The sequence below is a fragment of the Mobula hypostoma genome, chromosome 9, assembly GCF_963921235.1.
Source record: "Mobula hypostoma chromosome 9, sMobHyp1.1, whole genome shotgun sequence".
NCBI classification, from domain to species: Eukaryota; Metazoa; Chordata; class Chondrichthyes; order Myliobatiformes; family Myliobatidae; genus Mobula; species Mobula hypostoma.
Window position 1 is genome coordinate 146,953,757 of NC_086105.1, and position 23,424 is coordinate 146,977,180.

General features: G+C 42.6%; 1 protein-coding gene across 1 annotated transcript in view; it reads right to left on the bottom strand.

Annotated features, from left to right (window-relative positions):
• rsph10b (radial spoke head 10 homolog B) overlaps nucleotides 1-15,823 on the bottom strand; it is a 69,696-nt gene extending 53,873 nt beyond the window's left edge. The window contains exons 1-6 of the mRNA XM_063057525.1: nucleotides 15,522-15,823; nucleotides 11,126-11,201; nucleotides 10,954-11,022; nucleotides 5,739-5,912; nucleotides 5,127-5,212; nucleotides 3,173-3,293 (exon numbers count right to left, since the gene is read on the bottom strand). Coding sequence (XP_062913595.1) covers nucleotides 3,173-3,293; nucleotides 5,127-5,212; nucleotides 5,739-5,912; nucleotides 10,954-11,022; nucleotides 11,126-11,201; nucleotides 15,522-15,823 — 828 coding nt within the window. The remainder of the gene's footprint in view (nucleotides 1-3,172; nucleotides 3,294-5,126; nucleotides 5,213-5,738; nucleotides 5,913-10,953; nucleotides 11,023-11,125; nucleotides 11,202-15,521) is intronic.
• Between the last annotated feature and the right edge of the window lie 7,601 nt (nucleotides 15,824-23,424).

Genomic DNA, 23,424 nt, shown 5'->3' on the forward strand with positions numbered 1-23,424 from the left:
TCTTTATGTTTATCAGCCTTCGAAGCGGACTTTTTATTCTTGTTCTTAGACATCATCCTTGCCCCTTTTATTAATATAGTTATGCAATATTAAGTATTTGTCTAAATTCGATTTTGGGGCAGTTTACCTTCTTTTTTGTCGAGAGACCTTTTCCTTACGCCGCCATTCCCTTGATGACCCGGAAGTCCCCCCCCAAACTGGTTTCTAAATGGAATATAAACTCTAATTTGCAAAGTATCACAGATGTATACCGTACATCTAGCAATTAGCGGCACTGTGTTATTCCTTACTGTCATTCTGCTGACAACTTAAACACGTATCCACGATAACTGCATTCAAATACATGCACATCATCATATTGCAAACATGGACACACGCATCTAAGAAAACAGAACCACTTCAAACCATATTTCACTCTGATACTGAGCTAGTGGGGTAAGAGTTTGGTTTATACCATACAATTTATTTATTTATTTATTGAGATACATCACAGAACAGGCCCTTTCTGCCCTTTGAGCCGCGTCACCCAGCAATCCCCCGATTTAATCATAGCCTAATCACAAGACAATTTACAATAACCAACTAATCTACCAACTGGTACACCTCTGGACTGTGGGAGGAAACCAGAGCACCAGGAGGAAACCCACGCAGTCACAGGGACAATGTACAAACTACTTAGAGGCAGCAGCAGGAATTGAACCCTTATTCTCCTGTACTGTAAAGCATTGTGCGAACACTATCCTACCATGCCACCCCAATTTACAACAAGCAGAGGGTGTAGTTCTTGTGGCAGTTGGTAAAATTCCACCTTCCCCGGAACGCACTGGTGCAATTCTACACTGCCATCATAGAGAGCATCCTCACATCAGCTATTCCCTGTCTGGTTTAGTGCAGCGTCCTCTCACAGTGTATGAAAACTAAGCAAACTGTTAGGTCTACAGAAAAGGTCACTGAGGCAGTCTACACTTGCATGTGTCCAGGACAATGAACTGGGCAGGAAAAGTCATTATGGACACTACCTACTCTGCAAACTGCCTTTTCCTAAGCTCCCTTCTGGAAAGCATTACGAAGCTATTAAAACAAAAATTTCACTCCGTCTTAAAAGTTTCTTCCCCCAGGCAGTTAATCTAGTTAGCCCCTCTCCCTCCTCTAATTATTACCCCTGTTACTGCACTGCACCGTGAACACTTTAAACCACTTTTTATCACGCTGTTTTCATTGTAAATACATACTGGCTGTTACATATTTTATTCCATGATCTTAAACCTTATTTTTTATATCATCTTTTTTTATATAATTGTTGAACATTGTTGTTTTTTGTTGAAGCAGCGCCCTAACCGACACACCACAGCAAATTCCTAATCCAAGTAAAGGTATGTGACAAATAAAGTTGATCCTTAAAAAAAGAATTTAGTGCTTTCTGAGTGTATATGATGAATAGAGTCTTCCCAGGCTTCCAGCTGGGTACAAGTATCAATTTTAACTGGCGTTTCGATGTTGGCATTGGTTGATCCTTAAAGTTGAAGTTTGGGGGTCAAAGCTAACTGTAAATAAGAGACATTTATTAGTAGCCTGCAATGTTGCTACATATGAATATAGTAGGATATACTGAGAAGTACTTGTGGATTCAAGTCCTATTCCAGAGTCTTGAATGTAAAATCCATGACGCAGTACCTAATGTAGTTCTGAGGGACTGCTACATTGTTTGAGGCACAGTCTTTCACTTGAGACATCAAACGCCCTCAGGTGAAAGCAAAAGTCCCTGTGCTACAACTTCAAAAGAGAACAGGATTATCCCAAATGTCCTGGCCCTAATCAACATTACGAAGAAAGGAAGTCCAAGGTACACCAAGATAATTAAGATGGAATTGATGGAAACCCATATGACCTTTTGTTTCTGTAGAAACTGAAAAAAATAATTTGATATATATTTATTGGCAAACTACACTAATTTTAACTGGTGTTGAAGGAAATGATGAGCTAATTTTACATATGTTCCCACAAAGGTAAATTTTTAAACAAATATAGGCATAAAGCACTACAGCACAGAAACAGGCCCTTCATCCCATCTAGTCCATTCCAATCTGATCTTCTGCCTACTCCCATCTACCTACACCCAGGTCATAGCTCATTATACCTCCCTCATCCATGTACCTATCCAAGCTTCTCTTAAATGTTGAATCTTAACAATGGAATCTGCAATTCAGCTGGCTGCTCATTCCATATTTGTAACTACCCTCCAAAATAATCCTCTCAGTAATGTAGGATGAAGACTAAGAATTGGCCTCATCACCAGAGAGAAATGCCCCACTTTTCCTCAAAACTTGTACCTCTACTTGACTCCATTATTTTGATGAGTGGCAGGGGTTTCCCTCTCTGTTTCTATCTGCCTACTTCAATTCAGGAAACCGGTTGGAAAATGTGAATGGTACACTATAAATTGAGCAGGGGTCCCCTTTCTACACCCATGTATCTAGCTCCCGTTTACAGTCAGGAATCATATATTGTGTCAAAGACCTTCACTGCTTCCTGAATTTTCACATAGCTAATCCCAGAAATACTTACATTTTATACAGAACTTAGAATTTGGTAACCATAAGACATAGCAGTAGAATTAGGCCAATAAACCCATCGATCATGGCTGATTTATTTTCCCTCTCGGCCCCATTCTCCTGCATTCTTCCTGTAGCCTTTGACACCCTTACTCATCAAGAACTTCAGCTTTAAATATACCCAATGACTTAGCCTCCGCAGCCGTCTGTGGCAATGAATTACACAGATTTGCTACCCTCCGATTAAAGAAATTCTTCCTCATCTCAATTCCAAAGGGACATCTTTCTATTCTGAGGTTTTTTCCTTTGGTCCTAGACTCTCCCACTAATGAAAACATTCTCTCTACATTCACTCTATCCACACTTTTCAATATTTGGTAGGTTTCAATGAGATCCCTCCTCATTCTTCTAAACTCCAGTGAGTACAGGCTCAGAGCCGTCACCGCTCCTCATTTATTAGCCCTTTCACTCCTGGGATCATTCTCGTGTACCTTCTCTGGAGCCACTCAAACGTTAGCACAACCTTTTTCAGATTTGGGCCCAAAACTGCTCACAATACTCTGATAATGATAACTTCCAGTAACAAAAAGGAAGCTTAATAGGGATGGCTATAATCTCACCTGAATACCATTTTCCCATTGACCGGTGTATTCTTCATTAGTAGAAATCCAACTCATGGTGCCTTCTCCATGGCGTGTAAAGTTCTTCCATTCTCCCTCATACACATTCCCACTCTTATACCTAGGAAGACATGCTTATGTTAAAGTGCAATCATAGCACAAAATACTTGAGTAGTACTCTTTATGAAATGTTGAATCTCATCCCAAAAGCTGTGGAACAAGTAAGTTTAAACTGTAATCCACAAGACGTGGGAGCAAAGTTAGGCCATGTGGCCAGTCGAGTCTGCTTCTCCATTCCAGAGTGGCTAGCTTATTATCCCTCAACCCCATTCTCCTGCCTTCGTCCTGTAACCTTTGATTCATTTACTAATCAAGAACCTACCAACTTCCACTTTAAATATGCCCAATGACTTGGCCTCCACAGCGTCTGTGGAAATGAATTTTACAGATTTACCATTCTCTGGCTAAAATATTCTTCCAAAATCATCCAAATAATCAGGTGACTGGCCCAGAAGAAAGCTCTCCCTACCACAAGTTCAGTTCATGGCTTTTGTTGAATGAGATAAATCATGGTGAAAACACTACTGGCACTGAGTGGAGGGTGGAAGAAGTGGGAAGAAGTCTTGAAAATCAAACAGCTCATGATTCTCATTTAATGAACTGTTAGGAAATGATTTATGGATGTCAGGAAAGGATAGGACTAAAGTTATCTGTGATGCCCTCTGGAGTCAAATACCCCATTCTCCAGATTGACAAATGAACAATGGCTACTTTATAAACACTAGTGTACACAACAATCAGAAATGTCGGTGGGGGGGGGAGGAGGAGGAAATATCTACAGCAATCAGAAAAGTAGGGAAAGGGGAAGGACAAAAGAGAAAAAAAATCATGCTTTCTCCTGAAAGTCTTCTGAGTACTGCTTCTAGTAGTTTCAGGGTAAAGTAAAAGTGATGTCTGAAACAGACATACATGAAAACAATTTATGTCAGTAAATAGTATTGGGATGAAATAAGGCTCTGAAGTTTCCGTTTTACACAGCCAGCCCAAACACATGAATAACTTACATACCAAGTTCAAAATGAAACTACTAATTTCAATAAAATATAGAAAGGGCAAATTGTTTAAGCTCATTCAGTTTACTCCTTTCAACAAGGTAATAATTATAATATTTGGGTGGCAGGGTGGAGATACACAGGAGATGTAAGGCGCTCCTTCCCTCCGCTAGCCTGCAGGTCATCCTTGGGCAAGGTGTAGCACCTGCTTAGCCCCCCGATCGGGGTCACGTGAAGCCATGGGAGCAGGTGATAGATGGTCGAATGAGCAGCTGGTGTATGCAACCCCTGACACCAGGCAGACAATCTCTGAAGAATATTGATAACGGCTGGGGTCACCCGTCTTGTAAATTCACTGCCCAGAAGAAAGCTATGACAAAACAACTTCTGTGGAAAAATTTGCCAAGAACGATCATGGTCACAGAAAGACCATGATAGCCCATGTCATATGACATGGCACATAACAAACAAATAAACTATAATGTAATTATTTTCAGTTCACAATCATTAAATGTAGAGGTTCAGTTAGTATAATTTTCTTTCCAACAATAGTTTTCATTTACTTTGCATCTTTCACATCGTAAAATTGTCATGGTATTAATATCTGCTTTTCACTTATAATGAAAGTCTTTCTACTGCTGCACATCAGTGTAAAACTTACCAGGAAAATATATTAAATGTTTTTTTCATATTTAATGCTCTTAAAATCAGTGGAAATTTGCTTGTATTCATTGAAAAAGTCAACCACTTCCCATCAATCAACCCCTCACTGATCTTTGATCATCTTTCAAATGCCAATGTTTTTGATTTATTAATACAAATTCATAATTCAATATTTTAGCAAAAAATCTGTATTACCCAAAGACTACAAAAAAAAAGAATATCTTCAGTAATGTACTTGCCGTCTAATGCCCCAGCCTTCTCTGACATTGTTCACCCAATCACCTTGATACCATGAGCTTCCTTCTTCATTATAGTATATTGTTCCCTAAGAAAGGAAAAGTTGATTCGGTGTCAAAGGTTTATTTATCACAGATATATGTTGTGAAATTTGTTTTGCACCACCACTACAGTGTAATACACACAAAAAAACTATAGGTCATAATAGGGAAAAAAGAATACAGAAAGAGCAAAACAATGGGATAGTGTTCATGGCTCATGGAGGTTTCAGAAATCTGACGGTGGAGGGGAAAAGGCTGTGCCTAAAACGGTGAGTGTGTGTCTTTAGGCTCCTGTATCTCCTTCTGTGATGAGAGCAATGAGAAGAGATCATCTTATACCTATGATAACATCATATCACTTTTTGAAGTTGGCTTCAATGGTAGGGAGACTAGTGCCCATGATGTAGCTATCTGAGTTTACAACCTCTGCAGCTTTGGCTGATCAGTGTGTGATTGTAGCCCTTTCTACTCAAGTCCACTGCCCTTTCTGTACATACATGTGAATTGTAAGAGTCACAACTCAACAATTGAATAAAAATGATAACCATCAAATGTTAAAGTATTAACTCATACCTTGCCGTGCCTCTTGCCATAGTACCAGTCTCCAGTGTAAGAGATAGATCGATCAGCACTCATGAATGTCCCCTGTCCATGGCGTATTCCATCTTGCACATCACCAACATAGGTGCTGCCATCAGTCCATGTATAGGTGCCATGGCCTGTAGGGACATTCATCGAAAAATCTCCCTGAGAAGAAGAAATATTCTAATTTATGCACTGTGATATCTATCATGCTTCACAATATCCCAAAGCATTTTCAAACTAATTAACATAAAAGTTGCTGGTGAACGCAGCAGGTCAGGCAGCATCTCTACGAGGAGGTCACTGACGAAGGGTCTCAGCCTGAAACGTCGACTGTACCTCTTCCTAGAGATGCTGCCTGGCCTGCTGCATTCACCAGCAACTTTTATTGTGTTGTTTGAAATTCCAGCATCTGCAGATTTCAAACTAATTACTTTTAGACCAGAGGTTCCCAAACTGGGGTCCACGAACCCCTCGGTTAATGGTAGGGGCCATGGCATATAAAAGGTTAGGAAGCCCTGTTTAAGACTGAAATATGACATGCAATTTAATCCAGGAAGGACCTACAAAGAGGTGGTTCATGGAATACATGAACAGGGAACAGAAGATCGGGAAGACTTCAACCTATTCTTTGGTTATATATAATCTTTGTTATCACCAAATGTTGCAGTTTCACTTTAGGTCTGAAGGAAATTATTCCACTATTGAAGTGAAGACACCACAGACTGCATTCGGTGGAATCTGGAGCAAGAGACAAACAATCTGCTGGAGGAATTCAGTGGGTTGAACAGAACTTGTGGGGAAGGAAAGAATTTCCTTTGTTCCGGGTCAAAACTGTGCATCAGGACATCCAACAGCCGCTGTAAGGTAGCAGTTAGCGAGACACTATTAAAGTTCAGGGCATTGAAGTTTGGATTTCAATTCCGGCATCTTCTGTAAGAAAGTTTGTGTATGTGGGTTTTCTCCAGTGCTCTGGTTTCCTGCCACAGTCCAAAGGTGGACCATTTAGTAGGTTCATTGGACATTGTAAACTGTCCTGTGGTTAAGCCAGGGTTAAATCGGCGGTTGCTGGGTGGTGTGGCTCAGTGGGCCAGAAGGGCCTGAATTGTGCTGCATCTCTAAATAAAATTAAAACAGTTAAGTGTTCTCTCAGCATTTTACTGGGTATGTCATGTACAAATCTCTTGATCGGGAACTTACAAAGATCAGTTTTATTTGTCACATGTACATCAAAACATACAGTGAAATGTATTGTATGCGTCAAAGATCAACACAGTGCAAGGATCTCCTGGGACAACCTGTATCTTCTGGTGAGATGGCAGCACGTTTGGTCACAGCAGCTTCTAAGGGGTCAACAAAAGGTGCTACTGTCCGATTTAAATGCATTTCTAATGATTGCAGGTTCCTGCTATACATTAAGAACTCAGAGTACTGCAGGCGTACACCATCAGCGAGTAGTTGTGATGACTAGGCCTCAAGCCACGGTGTTGCCTGTTTACAGCCGCCAGGGGAGAGGCACTTGACCGGCTGTGTGGTGCAGCGTCCCGAATGGAGTTGCTGCTATCTTCACAGTGTTCACTCGACAGAAGACAAGCTCCGTTGTGGCCCACTACAGATTTTGGCCGCACTCAGAGGACTCAGGGCCTCAAGCTGCAGGGTCACCTGTTAACAGCCACTGGGAGAGAGGCATCCAAACCGGTGTACTCCACTGGGAGTGGTGTGGCACAGCACCTGGCCTGTAGTCGGTGCAGTAAACTCCCCCCCACCAACAGTGTTCACTCAGCAAAAGACAAGTTCTATTAGGGTCAACAGTAGATCCATGGCACGAATTTTCAACTCTTTTATTGTGTAATTGTGATACCATTTGTGTTTCCTATCTTGTGTCTGCTTTGTGCTGTCTGTGACTGTTGGTACTGTGTTTTGCCCCTGGACCTCGTAGTAATGCTGACTCGTTCAGCTGTATTCATGAGCATTCATGTATGGTTGAATGACAATTAAAAGTGAATTGAATTGAATTGAACTGAAGTCTCGATATGCTTCCAGCAACAATATAGCATGCTCACAACTACTTAATGCTAAGCTTAACGACAAATGTGGGGGGAAATCAGAAAAACCCAAATAGTCATGGTGAGAATGTACAAATTCCTTATAAACAGCTGCAGCATTTGAACTCTGATTGATGGTTACGCTGGCCTGTAAAGCATTGCGTTAACCACTATGCTACTGTGCCACCTTAAACCCATAGAAATAAATATTATTTGTCAGATATCATTCACATTTATTATAAGTTTGTGAACAATTACCTGGTTTTCTGCATCAATTTCTCATAAAATGTGGTCTGATCTTCATTTAAGTCATCTAAGTCACAATAATAGACAAACACAATCTACCTAAACTAATAACACACAAACAAGTGTACTTTTCATGTCTTATTGAACACATTGTCTAATCATTCGCAGTCCAGGCTGGAAAAAGTATGTGAACCCTTGTACTTAATAATTGGTAGAATCTCCGTCGACAGCAGTAACCTTCACCAAACGTTTCCAGTAGCTGCTGATCAGACTTGCACAACGTCGAGGAGGAATTTTAGACCATTCCTCCATACAAAACTGTTTCAGTTCATCAATATTCTGGGATACCTTGCATGACAGACCTCTTCAGGTTATACCACAGTATCTTGATTGGGTTCATGTCTGGACTCCGACTTGCCCATTCTAAAACTGAAAATTTCTTCTTTTTAAAACATTCTGTTGTTGATTTACTCTTGTCTTTCAGATCATTGTCTTGTTGCATCATCCAACTTCTATTAAGCTTCAGGTGATGGACTGTGACCCTGACATTCTCCTGCGAAATGTCTTGATACAATTTTGAATTCATTGTTTGCTCAACGATTGCAAGCTGTCCAGACCCTGAAGCAGCAAAGCAGCTCCAAACCATGATGCTCCTTCTACCATGCTTCACAGTTGGGATGAGGTTTTTGTGCTGGTGTACAATGTCCTTTTCCCTCCAAATGTAGCTATGGATCAGGAGGTGTGACCTACAGACCATGCTGGGACACAAGCCAGGGCCAATCAAACCTGGCTGGGTCGCCTGAGTGAGGGTGACCAATGCTGAAAGACCCAAAACACCTGATGATCCCAGGTTATATCACTGATGATGTGTCCCAGTGCATCCCCGGATGTATCTCGGCATCCAATCAATGAAAAATTACACACAATCACTGACAGAATTAGAATCAGGTTTACACCACCACCAGCACATGACATGAAATTTGTTAACTTAGCAACAGTAGTTCACTGCAATATATTATCTAGCAGAGAAAAAAATAAAAATAAATAAAATAAAATAATAATAATAAATAAAGTTAATCAATTATGTATATTGAACAGATTTTTAAAAACGTGCAAAAACAGAAATACTCTATATTTTAAAAAGTGAGGTAGTGTCCAAGGATTCAATGTTCATTTCGGAATTGGATGGCAGAGGGGAAGAAGCTGTTCCTGAATCACTGAGTGTGTGCCTTCAGGCTTCTGTATCTCCTACCTGATGGTAACAGTGAGAAAAGGGCATGCCCTGGGTGCTGGAGGTTCTTAGTAATGGACGCTGCCTTTCTGAGACACCGCTCCCTGAAGATGTCCTGGGTACTTCGTAGGCTAGTGTCCAAGATGGAGCTGACTAGTTTTGCAACCATCTGCAGCTTCGTTCAGTCCTGTGCAGTAGCCCCTCCATACCAGACAGTGATGCAGCCTATCAGAATGCTCTCCACAGTACAACCAAAGAAGTTTTTGAGTGTATTTGTTGACATGCCAAATCTCTTCAAACTCCTAATAAAGTGTAGCCACTGTCTTGCCTTCTTTATGACCACATCGATATGTTGGGACCAGGTTAGATCCTCAGAGATCTTGACACCCAGGAACTTGAACCTGCTCACTCTCTCCACTTCTGATCCCTCTATGAGGATTGGTATGTGCTTCTTCGTCTTACTCTTCCTGAAGTCCACAATCAGCTCTTTCGTCTTACTGACGTTGAGTGCCAGGTTGTCGTTGTGGCACCATTCCACTAGTTGGCATATCTCACTCCTGTATACCCTCTCGTCACCACCTGAGATTCTACCAACAATGGTTGTATCATCAGCAAATTTTTAGATGGTATTTGAGCTATGCCTAGCCACACAATCATGTGTATACAGAGAGTAGAGCATTGGGCTAAGCACACACCCCTGAGGTGCGCTAGAGTTGATCATCAGCGAGGAGGATATGTTATCACCAATCCGCACAGACTGTGGTCTTCCGGTTAGGAAGTCGAGGATCCAATTACAGAGGGAGGTACAGAGGCCCAGATTCTGCAACTTCTCAATCAGGATTGTGGGAATGATGGAATTAAATGCTGAGCTATAGTCGAAAAACAGCATCCTGACGTACGTATGTTTATGTTGTCTAAGTGGTCTAAAGTTGTGTGAAGAGCCATTGAGATTGCGTCTGCCATTGACCTATTGTGACGATAGGGAAATTGCAATGGGTCCAGGTCTTTGCTGAGGCAGGAGTTCAGTCTAGTCATAACCAACCTCTCAAAGCATTTCATCACTCATTTCAGCATAATCAAGTAATGTTCAAAAGAAGACAAACTGCAAATAAATAAGTAGATAATACTGAGAACATGAACTGTAGAGTCCTTGAAAGTGAGTCCATAGGTTGTGTCACTGATCAGTTCAGTGTTGAGGAGAGTGACAATATCCACTCTGCTTCAGGAGCCTGGTGGTTGAAAATACTGTAGCGATTTATTTTATTGTTTATTTATTTAGAGAGACAGTGCATAACAGGCCCTTCCGACCCAACAAGTCTCATCGCCCAGCATCCCACCTACTTAACCATAGCCTAATTACAGGGCCATTTACCGAGCCCAATTAAATTATTAACTAGCACGTCTTCGGAATGTGGGAAGAAACCAGAGCACCGGGAGGAAACACACCTTCCAGGGAAGAATGTACAAACGTCTTTCAGAGGACACCAGAATTGAACTCTGAAGTCTGAGGCCCCAAGCCGTAATAGTGCTGTGTGAACCGCTACGCGACCGTGGCACTCAGTTAGAGTGGTGCAGCATGCAAACATGCTAATCTCTTAATATACACACTTTCAGAACAGTAGACATCTATTGCAAAGTACTGGGAAAAGACTGAGAACACTGATATGTAATGATGTCTACTTACTTCATACTTTGTTCCGTTTGCCCACACGTAAGTACCTCTCCCGTGCATCAGACCTTCTGAAAATACACCCTGTGGCAAAATATCACAATTTCACAATATTGGTCACACAGATACTATTTGTTCAGAAGGTGGATATTAAATGAGAGAGACTGGAAAGTATAATTCTACTTACTTCATACACATGACCTCCTTGGAAACGGGCAATCCCAACACCTTCATAAAGCCCTCGCACTGTCTCGCCCTCATAGCTTTGAAAAAATGGATCCCTTTTAGAAATAAACATGTTTTCTCATTTCACTTCAGTTACTATCTGCCTCATCATTTCTCTGCTTATATAATTTTCCTTGTTTCTCACTAAACTAAAATTAGTTCAGAGGGTCATAAACTCAAGAGATTCTGCAGATTCTGGACATCCAAAGAAACACACACAAAATGCTGGAGGAACTCAGCAGGTCAGATAGCATCTATGGAAAGGACTAAAGAGTCAACTTTTAGGGCTGAGGCTCCTCATCAGGACTATTAAAAACTTAGCATAAAATCATATTAAGGTTATGCATAAAACACTCATGGGATAAGTCAGTATTCGTCGAAATAAATGACTATAGTGTGTCATAGTAAGTCGATGTCAAGTGCAAGATGTGAACATTAATATTTGCATCCCTTTTTGAATTAAGTTTAAAAGCATCACTTTTGTTAATGTATTAACCAGTTGATAGCACTTTGGTCTCAGGCAAAATGTTTTCCAAACTCAAGCTCCACGAGTCTTTAGTGCAGGGGTTCCCAATGTGGGGTCCATGGTCCCCGTGCTTAATAGCATTAGTCCATGGCGTAAGAAAGATTGGGAACCCCTTCTTGAGAGATATGAGCACAAATATTTATGCTAATGTTCCAATGCAGTACCGAAGGAGTGCACTGACAGATCTTTAGATAGGAATTTAAACTGTAGAGCTATCTATTATCGCTGATGAATGCAAAAAAAAAATCTTACAATAGGGGAATTATGCTCGGCAATCCAGCAAACCTTTATTCTTAACACAAAATCACTCCAAAAATCATTGGGTTACGTTCACAGTGTCAGTTGGATGCAATGCTGATGCACTTCATATACATTTTGCATTATATTTTATTAATTTATTTGTGGAACTATTTTGTTTATGTGGTGTGTGTGTGTGTGTGTGTGTGTGTGTGTGTGTGTGTGTGAGTGAGATATATGTATTGTGGGTGCACCATGGTCCAAAGGAACATTGTTTCACTTGGCTGTATATGCGTACAGTCAGATAACAATGAACTTGAATTTATGGTGTTAGACCGCCCTTGAGAATATTGTGAACAGTTTCGGGCCTCTTATCTAAGAAAACAATGTGCTGGTCATTGGAAAGGATCCACAGGAAGTTGCAAGAATAATTCCAGAAATGAAAGGATTAACGTATGAGGAGCATTTGATGGCTTTGTCTGTACTCATTGGAGTTTAGAAGAATGGGGGGGGGGGAGAGCTTATTGAAACCTATTGAATTTTGAAAGGCCTAGATAGAGTGGACATGGAGAGGATGTTTCCTATAGTGGGGGAGTCTTGTACAAGAAACACAACCTCAGAATAGAAGTATGTCCTTTTAGAATAGAGATGGGGAGGAATTTCTTAGCCAGAGGGTGGTGAATCTGTGGAATTTATTGCCACAGATGGCTGTGGAGGCCAAGTCATTGGGTATATTTAAAGAGGAGGTTGATAGGTTCTTGATTTGTAAAGGTGTCAAAGATTATGGGGAGAAGGCAAAAGAACAGGGTTGAGAGGGATAATAAATCAGCCTTAATGGAATGGTGAAGCACTTGATGGGCTGAATAGCCTAATTTGCTCCTATGTTTAAAATAGCCAGCGGAATTGGTTCCTATATTCTAATGGTATCTACAATTGGCAGGTTATTTATGGAATTCTGAAATGCCCTATATACTGCAAATAAATGCAAACATTTCCTTATTCTCATTTGATGACACAAGGAATAATGCAGTGTCAAAACTGCTTTGGGGACATAAGCTTTAATTATGAACTGTATTTCTATTCATGATTATGCTTGTAATAATTTTAGAATATTAATTCATCTCTTGTCTCTCCTTCCTATATTCTTCAAACAAGAGCTATCTAGTCATGTTTATGCTTCATGAAACCACCCTCAAACCCCACTTCAAAGTTGCTGGTGAACGCAGCAGGCCAGGCAGCATCTCTAGGAAGAGGTACAGTCATTGTTTCGGGTCGAGACCCTTCGTCAGGACTAACTGAAGGAAGAGCTAGTAAGAGATTTGAAAGTGGGAGGGGGAGGGGGAGATCCAAAATGATAGGAGAAGACAGGAGGGGGAGGGATGGAGCCAAGAGCTGGACAGGTGATTGGCAAAAGGGATATGAGAGGATCATGGGACAGGAGGCCTAGGGAGAAGGAAAAGGGGGGGGGGGAACCCAGAGGACGGGCAAGGGGTATAGTCAGAGGGACAGAGGGAGAAAAAGGAGAGTGAGAGAAAGAATGTGTGTATAAAAATAAATAACGGATGGGGTACGAGGGGGAGGTGGGGCATTAGCGGAAGTTAGGGAAGTCAATGTTCATGCCATCAGGTTGGAGGCTACCCAGACGGAATATAAGGTGGTGTTCCTCCATCCTGAGTGTGGCTTCATCTTTACAGTAGAGGAGGCCGTGGATAGACATATCAGAATGGGAATGGGACATGGAATTAAAATGTGTGGCCACTGGGAGATCCTGCTTTCTCTGGCGGACAGAGCGTAGGTGTTCAGCAAAGCGGTCTCCCAGTTTGCGTCGGGTCTCGCCAATATATAAAAGGCCACATCGGGAGCACCGGACGCAGTATATCACCCCAGCCGACTCACAGGTGAAGTGTCGCCTCACCTGGAAGGACTGTCTGGGGCCCTGAATGGTGGTAAGGGAGGAAGTGTAAGGACCCCACTGTGCATTTTCTTCCATTCACTTACATCTGTCATTTTCACTATTCTTTGGGGGAATTCCACGTTCTAACAATTAGATGTTTTTTGTTTCCAGGTCCTAACATGTGTTTATGTTACATAACTTGGGAGAGCTTCATTTTGTTTAGGAGCATTGTTTCCCCTCTAGGTGAACTGTACAAGCTGTAAAGTTATTAAATCCCACTGAGGAATGACAATTAATGCAGAGCAGCTCTCAGTGACACCTGGCACTACGGTGGAGCACTACAGTATAACAATTAACAATTACAGCACAGAAACAGGCCATCTCGGCCCTTAACACTGTTAAGCTTAGAGACACAAATTTGGATTCTCTTTTCCCTCTCTCATCTTATCTCCATACCTGCCCATCACCTCCCTCTGGTGCTCCTCCCCTTTTTCTTTCTTCCATAGCCTTCTGTCCTCTCCTACCATATTTCCCCGTACTCCAGCCCTGTATCTCTTTCACCAACCAACTTCCCAGCTCTTTACTTCACCACACCCCCTTGCAGCTTCACCTATCACCCTGTGGTTCTTCCTCTCCTCCTCCCACCTTCTAACTCTGACTCATCATCTTGTTTTCCCCAGTCCTGAAGAAGGGTTTCGGCTCAAAATGTCCACTGTACTCTTTTCCATAGATGTTGCCTGGCCTGCTGAGTTCCTCCACCAATTTGTAAGTTTGCGTGTTGGATTTCCAGCATCTGCAGATTTTCTCGTTTTAAATTTAAATTCAGTTTCTCGCCTTGTACTGATTAAAGATGAGCTTTATTTGTCACATGTACATGAAAACATTGGGACTTACAGGGAAATGCATGTTTGGTGTCAACGATCAACATAGTGCGGACACGTGCTGTGGGCAGCATCATTTTGCCATGTTTTTGGTGCCAATGTAGCATTATGCCCTCATCTCTCTAACCCTTCCTAATCCATACGTCACTGGAGTGTGGAAGGAAACCGGAGCATCCACAGGAAAGTCACATGGTCACAGGGAGAAGGTACAAACTCCTTACAGACAGCGGAGGGAATTAAACTCTGATTGCTAGCACCGTAAAGCGTTACGCTAGCTGCTATGCAGCAATGAAACTTAAGGTCCAAATTAAAGTTTGTGGTTCAGTTTAGAAATCAAGTTAAGACTTAATCAGCAGTTGCAGTAAAGTTTAACTATTTATTTTAATCCTGAAGGTTAAAGGTTTTATTAGTTAGAAATGTTAGGGTTCGTTCTTTGAGTGGGGGTGGATAGCACTCAGAAATTGGTTACTAAGGTTAGCTGCAAGTGTCTATCTTACACAAAAATTGACTTTTAATTACCTCTAATTGTTTCATGGTAAAAATTGTGAATAAGTTGTGAGTAATTTATGCTCTTTCTTGTGAATGCTGCTTATATGATGCTATGTGTCGGTGATGCTGCTGCAAGTAAGTTTTTCATTGCACCGGTACCTGTGAATAGCTGTTACACTTTTTTCTCCTTTTAGCTTGTACGACTTCAAAGCACTGTGTGATGATTAATCTGCATGAACAGTAGGCAAGACAAGTAGGACTGTACGTATGACAACAATAAGGCGATAAATAAACTCTCACTCAAACCCAGCTTCCCCCCGCAGAGCCGCACCTCGTCACGATCAGTTTGGTCAGAACGGGCTCCTCGTAGTAGGTGAGTGTGGCCTCGGGCGACGTGTCCAGGCTCTCGGGGGCTGCTTCCTCCTCGGGCTGCTCGGGCATCACCCGGCACACCAGGTTCTCCTCCGACTGGGCCACTGCCACCGCCCCCGGCACCTCCACCTCCAACCCCAACCCCAACCCCGTCTCCTCGGTCAGGTCCCCAGACTTCCCCCTCTTAAGCTTGACTTTATCCTTGTCCTTCTCCTTCTCGTCCTTCGTTTTCTTTTTCTTCCTCTCCGCTCCCTTCGCCATCTCGGCGGCTACACGAGCGACGCCGGCCGCGGTTACCAAGGTGACGCCTTCGCAGGCATGCGCACGAAACTACTGGAGCCGCGAGAATCCAGAAATGTGAACACGCGGTTTGGAACGTAAACGCGTTCTAATGTAAAGACCTTTAAATAAATACCCATATACTGTAACCATATAACCATTACAGCACGGAAACAGGCCATCTCGGCCCTTCTAGTCCCAGTCTGCAAACTTCCCAACCCCAGTCTTTGCCTTATTCAACACAGTTTAATATTTCCAGTTTACAAGCAAAATAATTGTTACTCCGGATCCGATGCAGCACGAAAAAGACACCGTAAGATAAAGAGCACAATTATAAAAGAGACAATAAATATAAATACATAATATTGCTTATATATATACATAGATCTTTGTCTATAAATTGACACTACGCACAGGAGTGTCTGTACATTAGGTGACTTTGACAGGAAATGATAAAATAGTGGCGGTAATTGTTTGTGGTAATACTTTGTTTTATGAGCTGTGTATATGTTTTGTAGGTGCAGCAGAGTTACAAAATACACATGGACTAAGATGTTAACTGTCTTGTGCTATCACCAGTGGGATCATCAGTTGATCTGCCACCTGTCTTCAGGAGTTTTGGCCCGCTTATGATCAAGACTCTCTCGAGGTGGTGGGCCAGCACCACCTCCCACTGGTGAGTTTAAAAACTTGGCATCTGCCTCTATCAGAGGAACATTGTTTTGTTTGGTTATACATATGTATAGTCAGATGACAATAAACTTGAACTTAATGATGAGGGTATGGGGTATGGGTTAGTGGGCCGAGGTGTGCATCAGCCTTACTGCTTGGGGAAAAGACCTACTTTTGAAAACACAAAATAATCTGCAGATGCTGGGGTCAAAGCAACACTCACAACACACTGGAGGAACTCAGCCAGTCGGGCAGCATCCGTGGAAAAGATCAGTCAACGTTTCGGGCCGGAACCCTTCGTCAGGACTGAAGAGGGAAGGGGCAGAGACACTATAAAGAAGGTGGGGGAGGGTGGGAAGGAGAAGGCTGGTAGGTTCCAGGTGAAAAACCAGTAAGGGGAAAGATAAAGGGGTGGGGGAAGGGAGGCAGGGATGAGATAGGCAGGAAAGGTGAAGAAGGAATAGGGGAAAACACAATGGGTAGTAGAAGGAGGTGGAACCATGAGGGAGGTGATAGGCAGCTGGGGGAGGGGGCAGAGTGACATAGGGATAGGGGAAGGGAGGGGGAGGGAATTACCAGAAGTTGGAGAATTCTATGTTCATACCAAGGGGCTGGAGACTACCTAGACGGTATATGAGATGTTGCTCCTCCAACCTGAGTTTAGCTTCATTATGGCAGTAGAGGAGGCCATGTATGGACATATCTGAATGGGAGTGGGAAGCAGAGTTGAAGTGGGTGGCTACTGGGAGATCCTGTCTGTTATGGCAGACGGAGCGGAGGTGCTCGACGAAGCGATCCCCCAATCTGCGTCGGATTTCACCGATGTAGAGGAGGCCGCACCGGGAGCACCGGATGCAATAGATGACCCCAACAGACTCACAAGTGAAGACCTACTTTTGAGTCTGGAGGTCCCGAAGTAGATGCTACATAGTCTACTTCCTGATGGGAATGGGACAAACAGTCCATAAACAGGGTGAGTGGGATCCTTCAATATGTTACAGGTTTTTTTTCCAACACATTTCCCTGATGGCAGGTAGGCTGGTGCCGATGATGCGTTAGGCAGTTTTGACTACCCATTGTAAAGTTTTTCTGTCCACCACAATGCAGCATGTTTGGATGCTCTCTACTGCGCACCTGTAGAAGATCGTAAGTATTCATGCGCACAGTCCAGCTCTCTTCAGCCTCCTCAGAAAGCAGAGGGGTACTCTGTTGGAATTATTGTTTAGGATTTTCCTTTTTTCCAAGATGTGTGGGTTGCAAGAGAGGAAACCCTTGGTTGGTTAATTGGTCATTGTAAATTGTTCTGTGATTAGGTTAGGCTAGAGTCATATCAGTGGGTTGCTAGGCAGCGTGGCCCAATGAGCTGGAAGAGCTTGTTCTATTGCCTCTAAACACAAAAGATTCTGCAGATGCTGGAAATTTTGAGCAACATACACAAAATGCAGGAGGAACTCAGCTGGTTAGGCAGTATCTCTGGAGGAGAATAGACAGTCGAAGTTTCGGGCTGAGCCTCTTCATCAGACACCAAATTGTTAACAATTTATTGCCTCTGTAATTTATTTGAGAATAGTAGTGCTGTTCTTCTGCTGGAAGCACTCCCAGAATGATATTGAATAGTGTATTGCAAGATTTAGACCCAGCAATGATGGAGGATGGCAATCTATTTCTCATCAAGAATGCGTGCAACATAAATTAATTTTTTTATTTCTAATTGCAATTTATAGTGTTTTATGTATTGTATGGTACTTCTACCACAAAACAACAATTTTTATGACATGTGTGGGTGATATTAACCTCATTTGAATCCAACCCACCCTGCTCATGGACTGTTTGTCCCACTCCCATCAGGCAGGAGGCTGTGTAGCATCCAATGCAGGACCACCAGACTCAAAAACAGTTATTTTCCTCAAGCAGTAAGGCTGATCAACACCTCCACCCACTAACCCACCCCTCCACCATTATTTTATCATTTCCTGTCAGTCACTTTATGTAGACACTTGTGTGCCTACTGTCACTAATGGACTTACAATCAGTCTCTGTATATAAGCACAACAGCAGCTATAGTTCATTTGGAGTTTGAGGAGAATGAGTATGTCACCAAAGACACGGGTAGGTTTCTACAGATGTACCACAGACAGTATTCTAACTAGTTTCATCACCGTTTGGTATTGGGGGAGGGGGCTCTACACAAGCTGCAGAAAGTTGTAAACTCAGTCAGCAGCCCCATCGTGGTCTCCCTAGCATGCAGGACATCTTCAAAAGGCGATGCATTCAAAAAGACAGCATCCATCATTAAGGATCCCCATCGCCCAGGGCATCCTTGTTCTCATTGCTTCTTCCAAGGAGGTGGTACAGGAGCCTAAAGGCACATACTTAACATTCCGGGAACAGCTTCTTCCCCTCCATCAGATTTCTGAATGGACAATGAACCCACGAATACTATCTCAGTACTTTCCTCCTTTCTTTTTGAACTTCTTATTTAATTTTCTTTATAAATACTTCTTACTGAAAGTTATAGTTTTTATTATTACATATTGCAATGTATTGCTGCTGGGGAACAAATTTTACGACACGTCAATTATATTAAAGCTTATTCTGATTTAATCTTATGTATTTATATTTTTGTGCTGTATCAGATCTGGAGTAACAATTATTTCATTCTCCTTTACATTTGTGTACTGGAAATGACGTTAAGCAATTTAAAATCTTGAAATCGGTTTACAATATTATCTTTAACTCAGAGGGAAGCCAGTAGATGGCGATATTTTCCTGTACCAGACCGCCTTACGCTTGTTGGCGTTGTGGTTACTGATGTGGGATATGCTGGCTGAGTAACTATACTGCATTGGGTAGAGAGTAGACACTTCAGCAACGGTGCATCACCAGGGAAAGGAAAAATGTTTAGATATAGAATGTGTACCATTCAGTCGGCTTTGTCACGGGGGGTGCTGGGCTTGTTGGACTTTCTGAAGCACCATCCAGGGGTTAGGGAGCATCAGAAACCCAGATTCTTTTCAATGACAAACTTGGATTTTTTTTTCTCTCTCTAGAGCAGCGGAGGCTGCGGGGAGATTTGAAACCAGCTTGCCAGAAGCATAGGTAGCAGTTTTTTTCTTAGGGTAAAAACGTCTAATATTAGAGAGTGTGCATTTAAGGAAAGAGGTGTTAAACTCAAAGGAGATGTATAGGACACAGTGGAAGATCAAAGCAACACTTTCAGTCCGCTGGATGAACTCAGCAGGTCGGGCAGCATCAGTCAGAAACGATGAGTCGACGTTTCGGGCCGGAACCCTTCGTCAGGACTGAAGAATGAAAGATGGCGAAGGATTTGAAGAATGCTTGTAGCGTCAGTTGAAAGACCAGTAATTTCAAATCCTTCGCCATCTTTCGTTCTTCAGTCCTGACAAAGGGTTCCGGCCCGAAACGTCGACTCATCGTTTCTTTCTGATGCTGCCCGACCTGCTGAGTTCATCCAGTGTACTGAAAGTGTTGCTTTGATCTTTTACAGCATCTGCAGATTATTTTGTGTACATAATGGAAGGTGCCGGGAATTTACTGTTACAGCTGAAAGTGGAGACAAATACGATACAAACATTTAAGAGGTGCTTATGAATATAGAAATAATGTGGACTATAAGACATAGATGCAGAATTAAGCTATTTATCCCATCATTGTATCATAGCCAATGGCTGGACACCCTAATAAATCAATCAATCAGTTAAATTTGAGACATAGTGCAGAAAAAGCCCTTCCAGCCCTTTGAGCCGTGCTGCCCAGCAACCCACCAATTTAACCCCAGCCTAATCATGAGACTACTTACCAATTAACCTACTAACTGGTACTTCTTTGGACTGTGGGAGGAAACTGAAGTGCTTGCGGGAAGGAACAAACAAACCTGCTTACAGAACACTGAAACTGAACTCGGAAGCTCGGAGTTGTAATAGCGTCACACTACCGTGGCACCCGTTGTATGGGCTGAAGGAATTAGTTTAGTTAGCCATTTATTATTGGTTTAATTCAGCACAACAGCCTGTTCCTGTGCAGAATTACTCTAGGTTCTAATTCCTTAGAGCTCAGACTAGGGATTGATTTACCAAGCGATTACAAAAATTTTAATTGTGGCGATTTTATGATTAAATGATCCTCATTCCTTTTTTCCCCCGCTGAGGTTGGTGAGACTACAACTAGAAGTCGTGGGTTAAGGATGAAGGGTGAAAAGTTTACAAGGAACCTAAGGGAAAACTTCTTCACTCTTGAGGCTTGTGAGAACGTGGAACCAGTTGCCAGCGCAAGTGGTGCATGTGAGCTAGATTAAGAGAAGTTTGGATAGGTACATGGATGGGAGGGGTGTTGTTCATATGCAGGTAGAGTAGGCAGTTTAAATGGTTTGGCACAGACTAGGTGGGTTTAAGGGCCTGTTACTGTGCTGTATTGTTCTAGTTTAATTGCCTTTAGAATTTCCTGAATTGCACTTCAAATTTTACTTCTGATTTAAGATGGCGCTACTTAAGTTGGGCGACAGCTCACTAGTGGTTCATAAGATAGACAGATACTTTATTGATCCCAAGGGAAATTACAGTGTCCCAACAGCATTACAAGTGCCCAAATGTACAAATATTAGAAGTAAGAAAGAATAAAAATAAGTTGTACAAGATTTAACAAGTCAAAGATTCCAAGATCACATCCCCAGCTACAGGTTGACTGATAGAACCTGATGGCCAGGGGTAAGAATAACTTCATATAGCGCTCTTTGGAGCAGTGTAGTTGTCTTGGTCTATTACTAAAACTGCTCCTCTGTTCAGCCAAGATGGCAAGCAGGGGGTGAGAAACAGTGTCCAGAATTGCCAGGATTTTCCATAGAGTTCTTTGTTCTACTACAGCCTCCAGTGTGTCTAGTTTGACCCCTATAACAGAGCCAGTCTTTTTAATCAGCTTATTGAGCCTGATGGCATCACCCGTGTTGATGCCATCGCCCCAGCACACCACCGCATAGAAGAGTGTAAAGCAAGAAATAGGACTACTTTATCAATAACACTTTTTCTGTGGTAAATTTTCACTGCAAGCAATGAGGAGGTGAGCAAGCTGACTCGAGTATCGAGGCATGTGGGTGTGATGCAAAGTCAGAGTATGACATGGTCGAGGAGTAGTCGCAGCGAGGTCGCGGCATGTTCAAGGAGTCGGGAGCCAGAGATGGAGCTGGAACGAGCAAATCGGTGGGGAGTCAGAGCGGAGGAGTTTCGAAACCCACCTACCTGAACCGGGAGTGAGTTGGATCGATCTAACTGCAGGTTGATTCGGAAAGGTCGAGTACGGGCAATCCCAGAGTGTTTCGCTGCACGGGACACCATTCAGAGCTCAGACAATTTAAACGCCAGCCCAGACAGACTGAAAAGGCAGTGTCGGGGCCGGAAGTGAGAACTGGGCCCATGCTGCTTGTTCTTCTGTGACATTCACTCCTCTCTCCACAGCGCCGAGTCTGTGAGACTGCTCTGCGCATTACAGCAATTTGATCTGCTGTGTGATGAACTGAGGCCAAGGCTGTCGGCCTACTCCGGCTGCTCCAGGGCTAGAGACTCACTCAGTTCCGAATGCCGTTGCTTCCACAATTTGTTTTTTCCCCTCTCTATGTGTTAGGTATTAGTTTTTTTTCAAAAATTGGGTTCTTTCCGCTTTCTTGCTTTGTGGCTGTCCGTAAGCAGGCAAATCTCAAGATTATATAATTTATACATACTTTGGTAATAAATGTACTTTGAATCCTTTAAACATTTTTTTTTCTTCTGTGTGATCAGATCATTGTGACTCCCGAGAACCAACGGGGTCATTGTTCTTGAGTTACAACACCGAACGGAAGAGACAATAGCATCATAGCATGGAAACAGGCCCACGGACACAACTTAACCATGCTGATACCTGAGCTGGTCCTGTCTGGATCAGAATCAGTTTTATCATCACTGACATATGTGATGAAATTTTGTGACAGCGGTACAGTGCAATACATAAAATATACTATACAGTACAAAAAAAGAGCAAAAATAATGAAGTAGCTTGCACAGACCATTCTGAAATCTGGTGGTGGAGGGGAATAACCTGTTCCTGAAACACTAAATGTGTGTCTTCAGGTTCCTGTACTATCTTGACGTTCGTAATGAGAAGAGGACATGTCCTGGGTGGTGGGGGTCCTTAATGATGGATGCTGCCTTCTTGAAACATCGCCCATTGAGGATGTTCTCAATTGCGAGCATTTGACCCAGATTTCTCTAACCTTTCTTATCCATGTTATCTATGTCTAAATTTTTTTTAAAGTGTTATAGTTATACCTGCCACTTCCGGCAGCTCGTACCCTCAGATGCCCCTCAGATTCTTAACACAAGAAATTCTGCAGATGCTGAAAATCCAGAGTAATACATACAAAATACTGGGGCAGCTCAGCAGGTCAGGCAGCATCTACGGAGGGAATAAATAGTCAATATTTCAGGCTGAGACTGTTCAGCAGGACCCTGAACCTTTTACATTCTCCCCCCCACCCCCCACCTTAAACCCATACCATACAGTTTTAGACTCTCCTAACATGGGAAAAAGGCAGTGACCTTATCTTGTCTTCTCATATTTTATAAACCCTTGTAAGGTCACCATAACCACCCCCCCCAGCTTCCTATGTTCCAGGGAAAAAGTCAAATTGCCCTTTCTGTGTGTCCATAAGATGCTACAACAGTGTGAAACTACAAATGATTATTTAGAGATGCAGCACAGTCACAGGCCCTATCGGTCTGACGAGCCCGTGCTGCCCGATCACACCACGTGGCCAATTACCCTACTAACCTGCAAGTCTTTGGGATGTGGGAGAAAACTGGAATACCAGGAGGAAACCCACACAGCCATGGAGAGAACATGCGAACTCCTTACAGACAGCG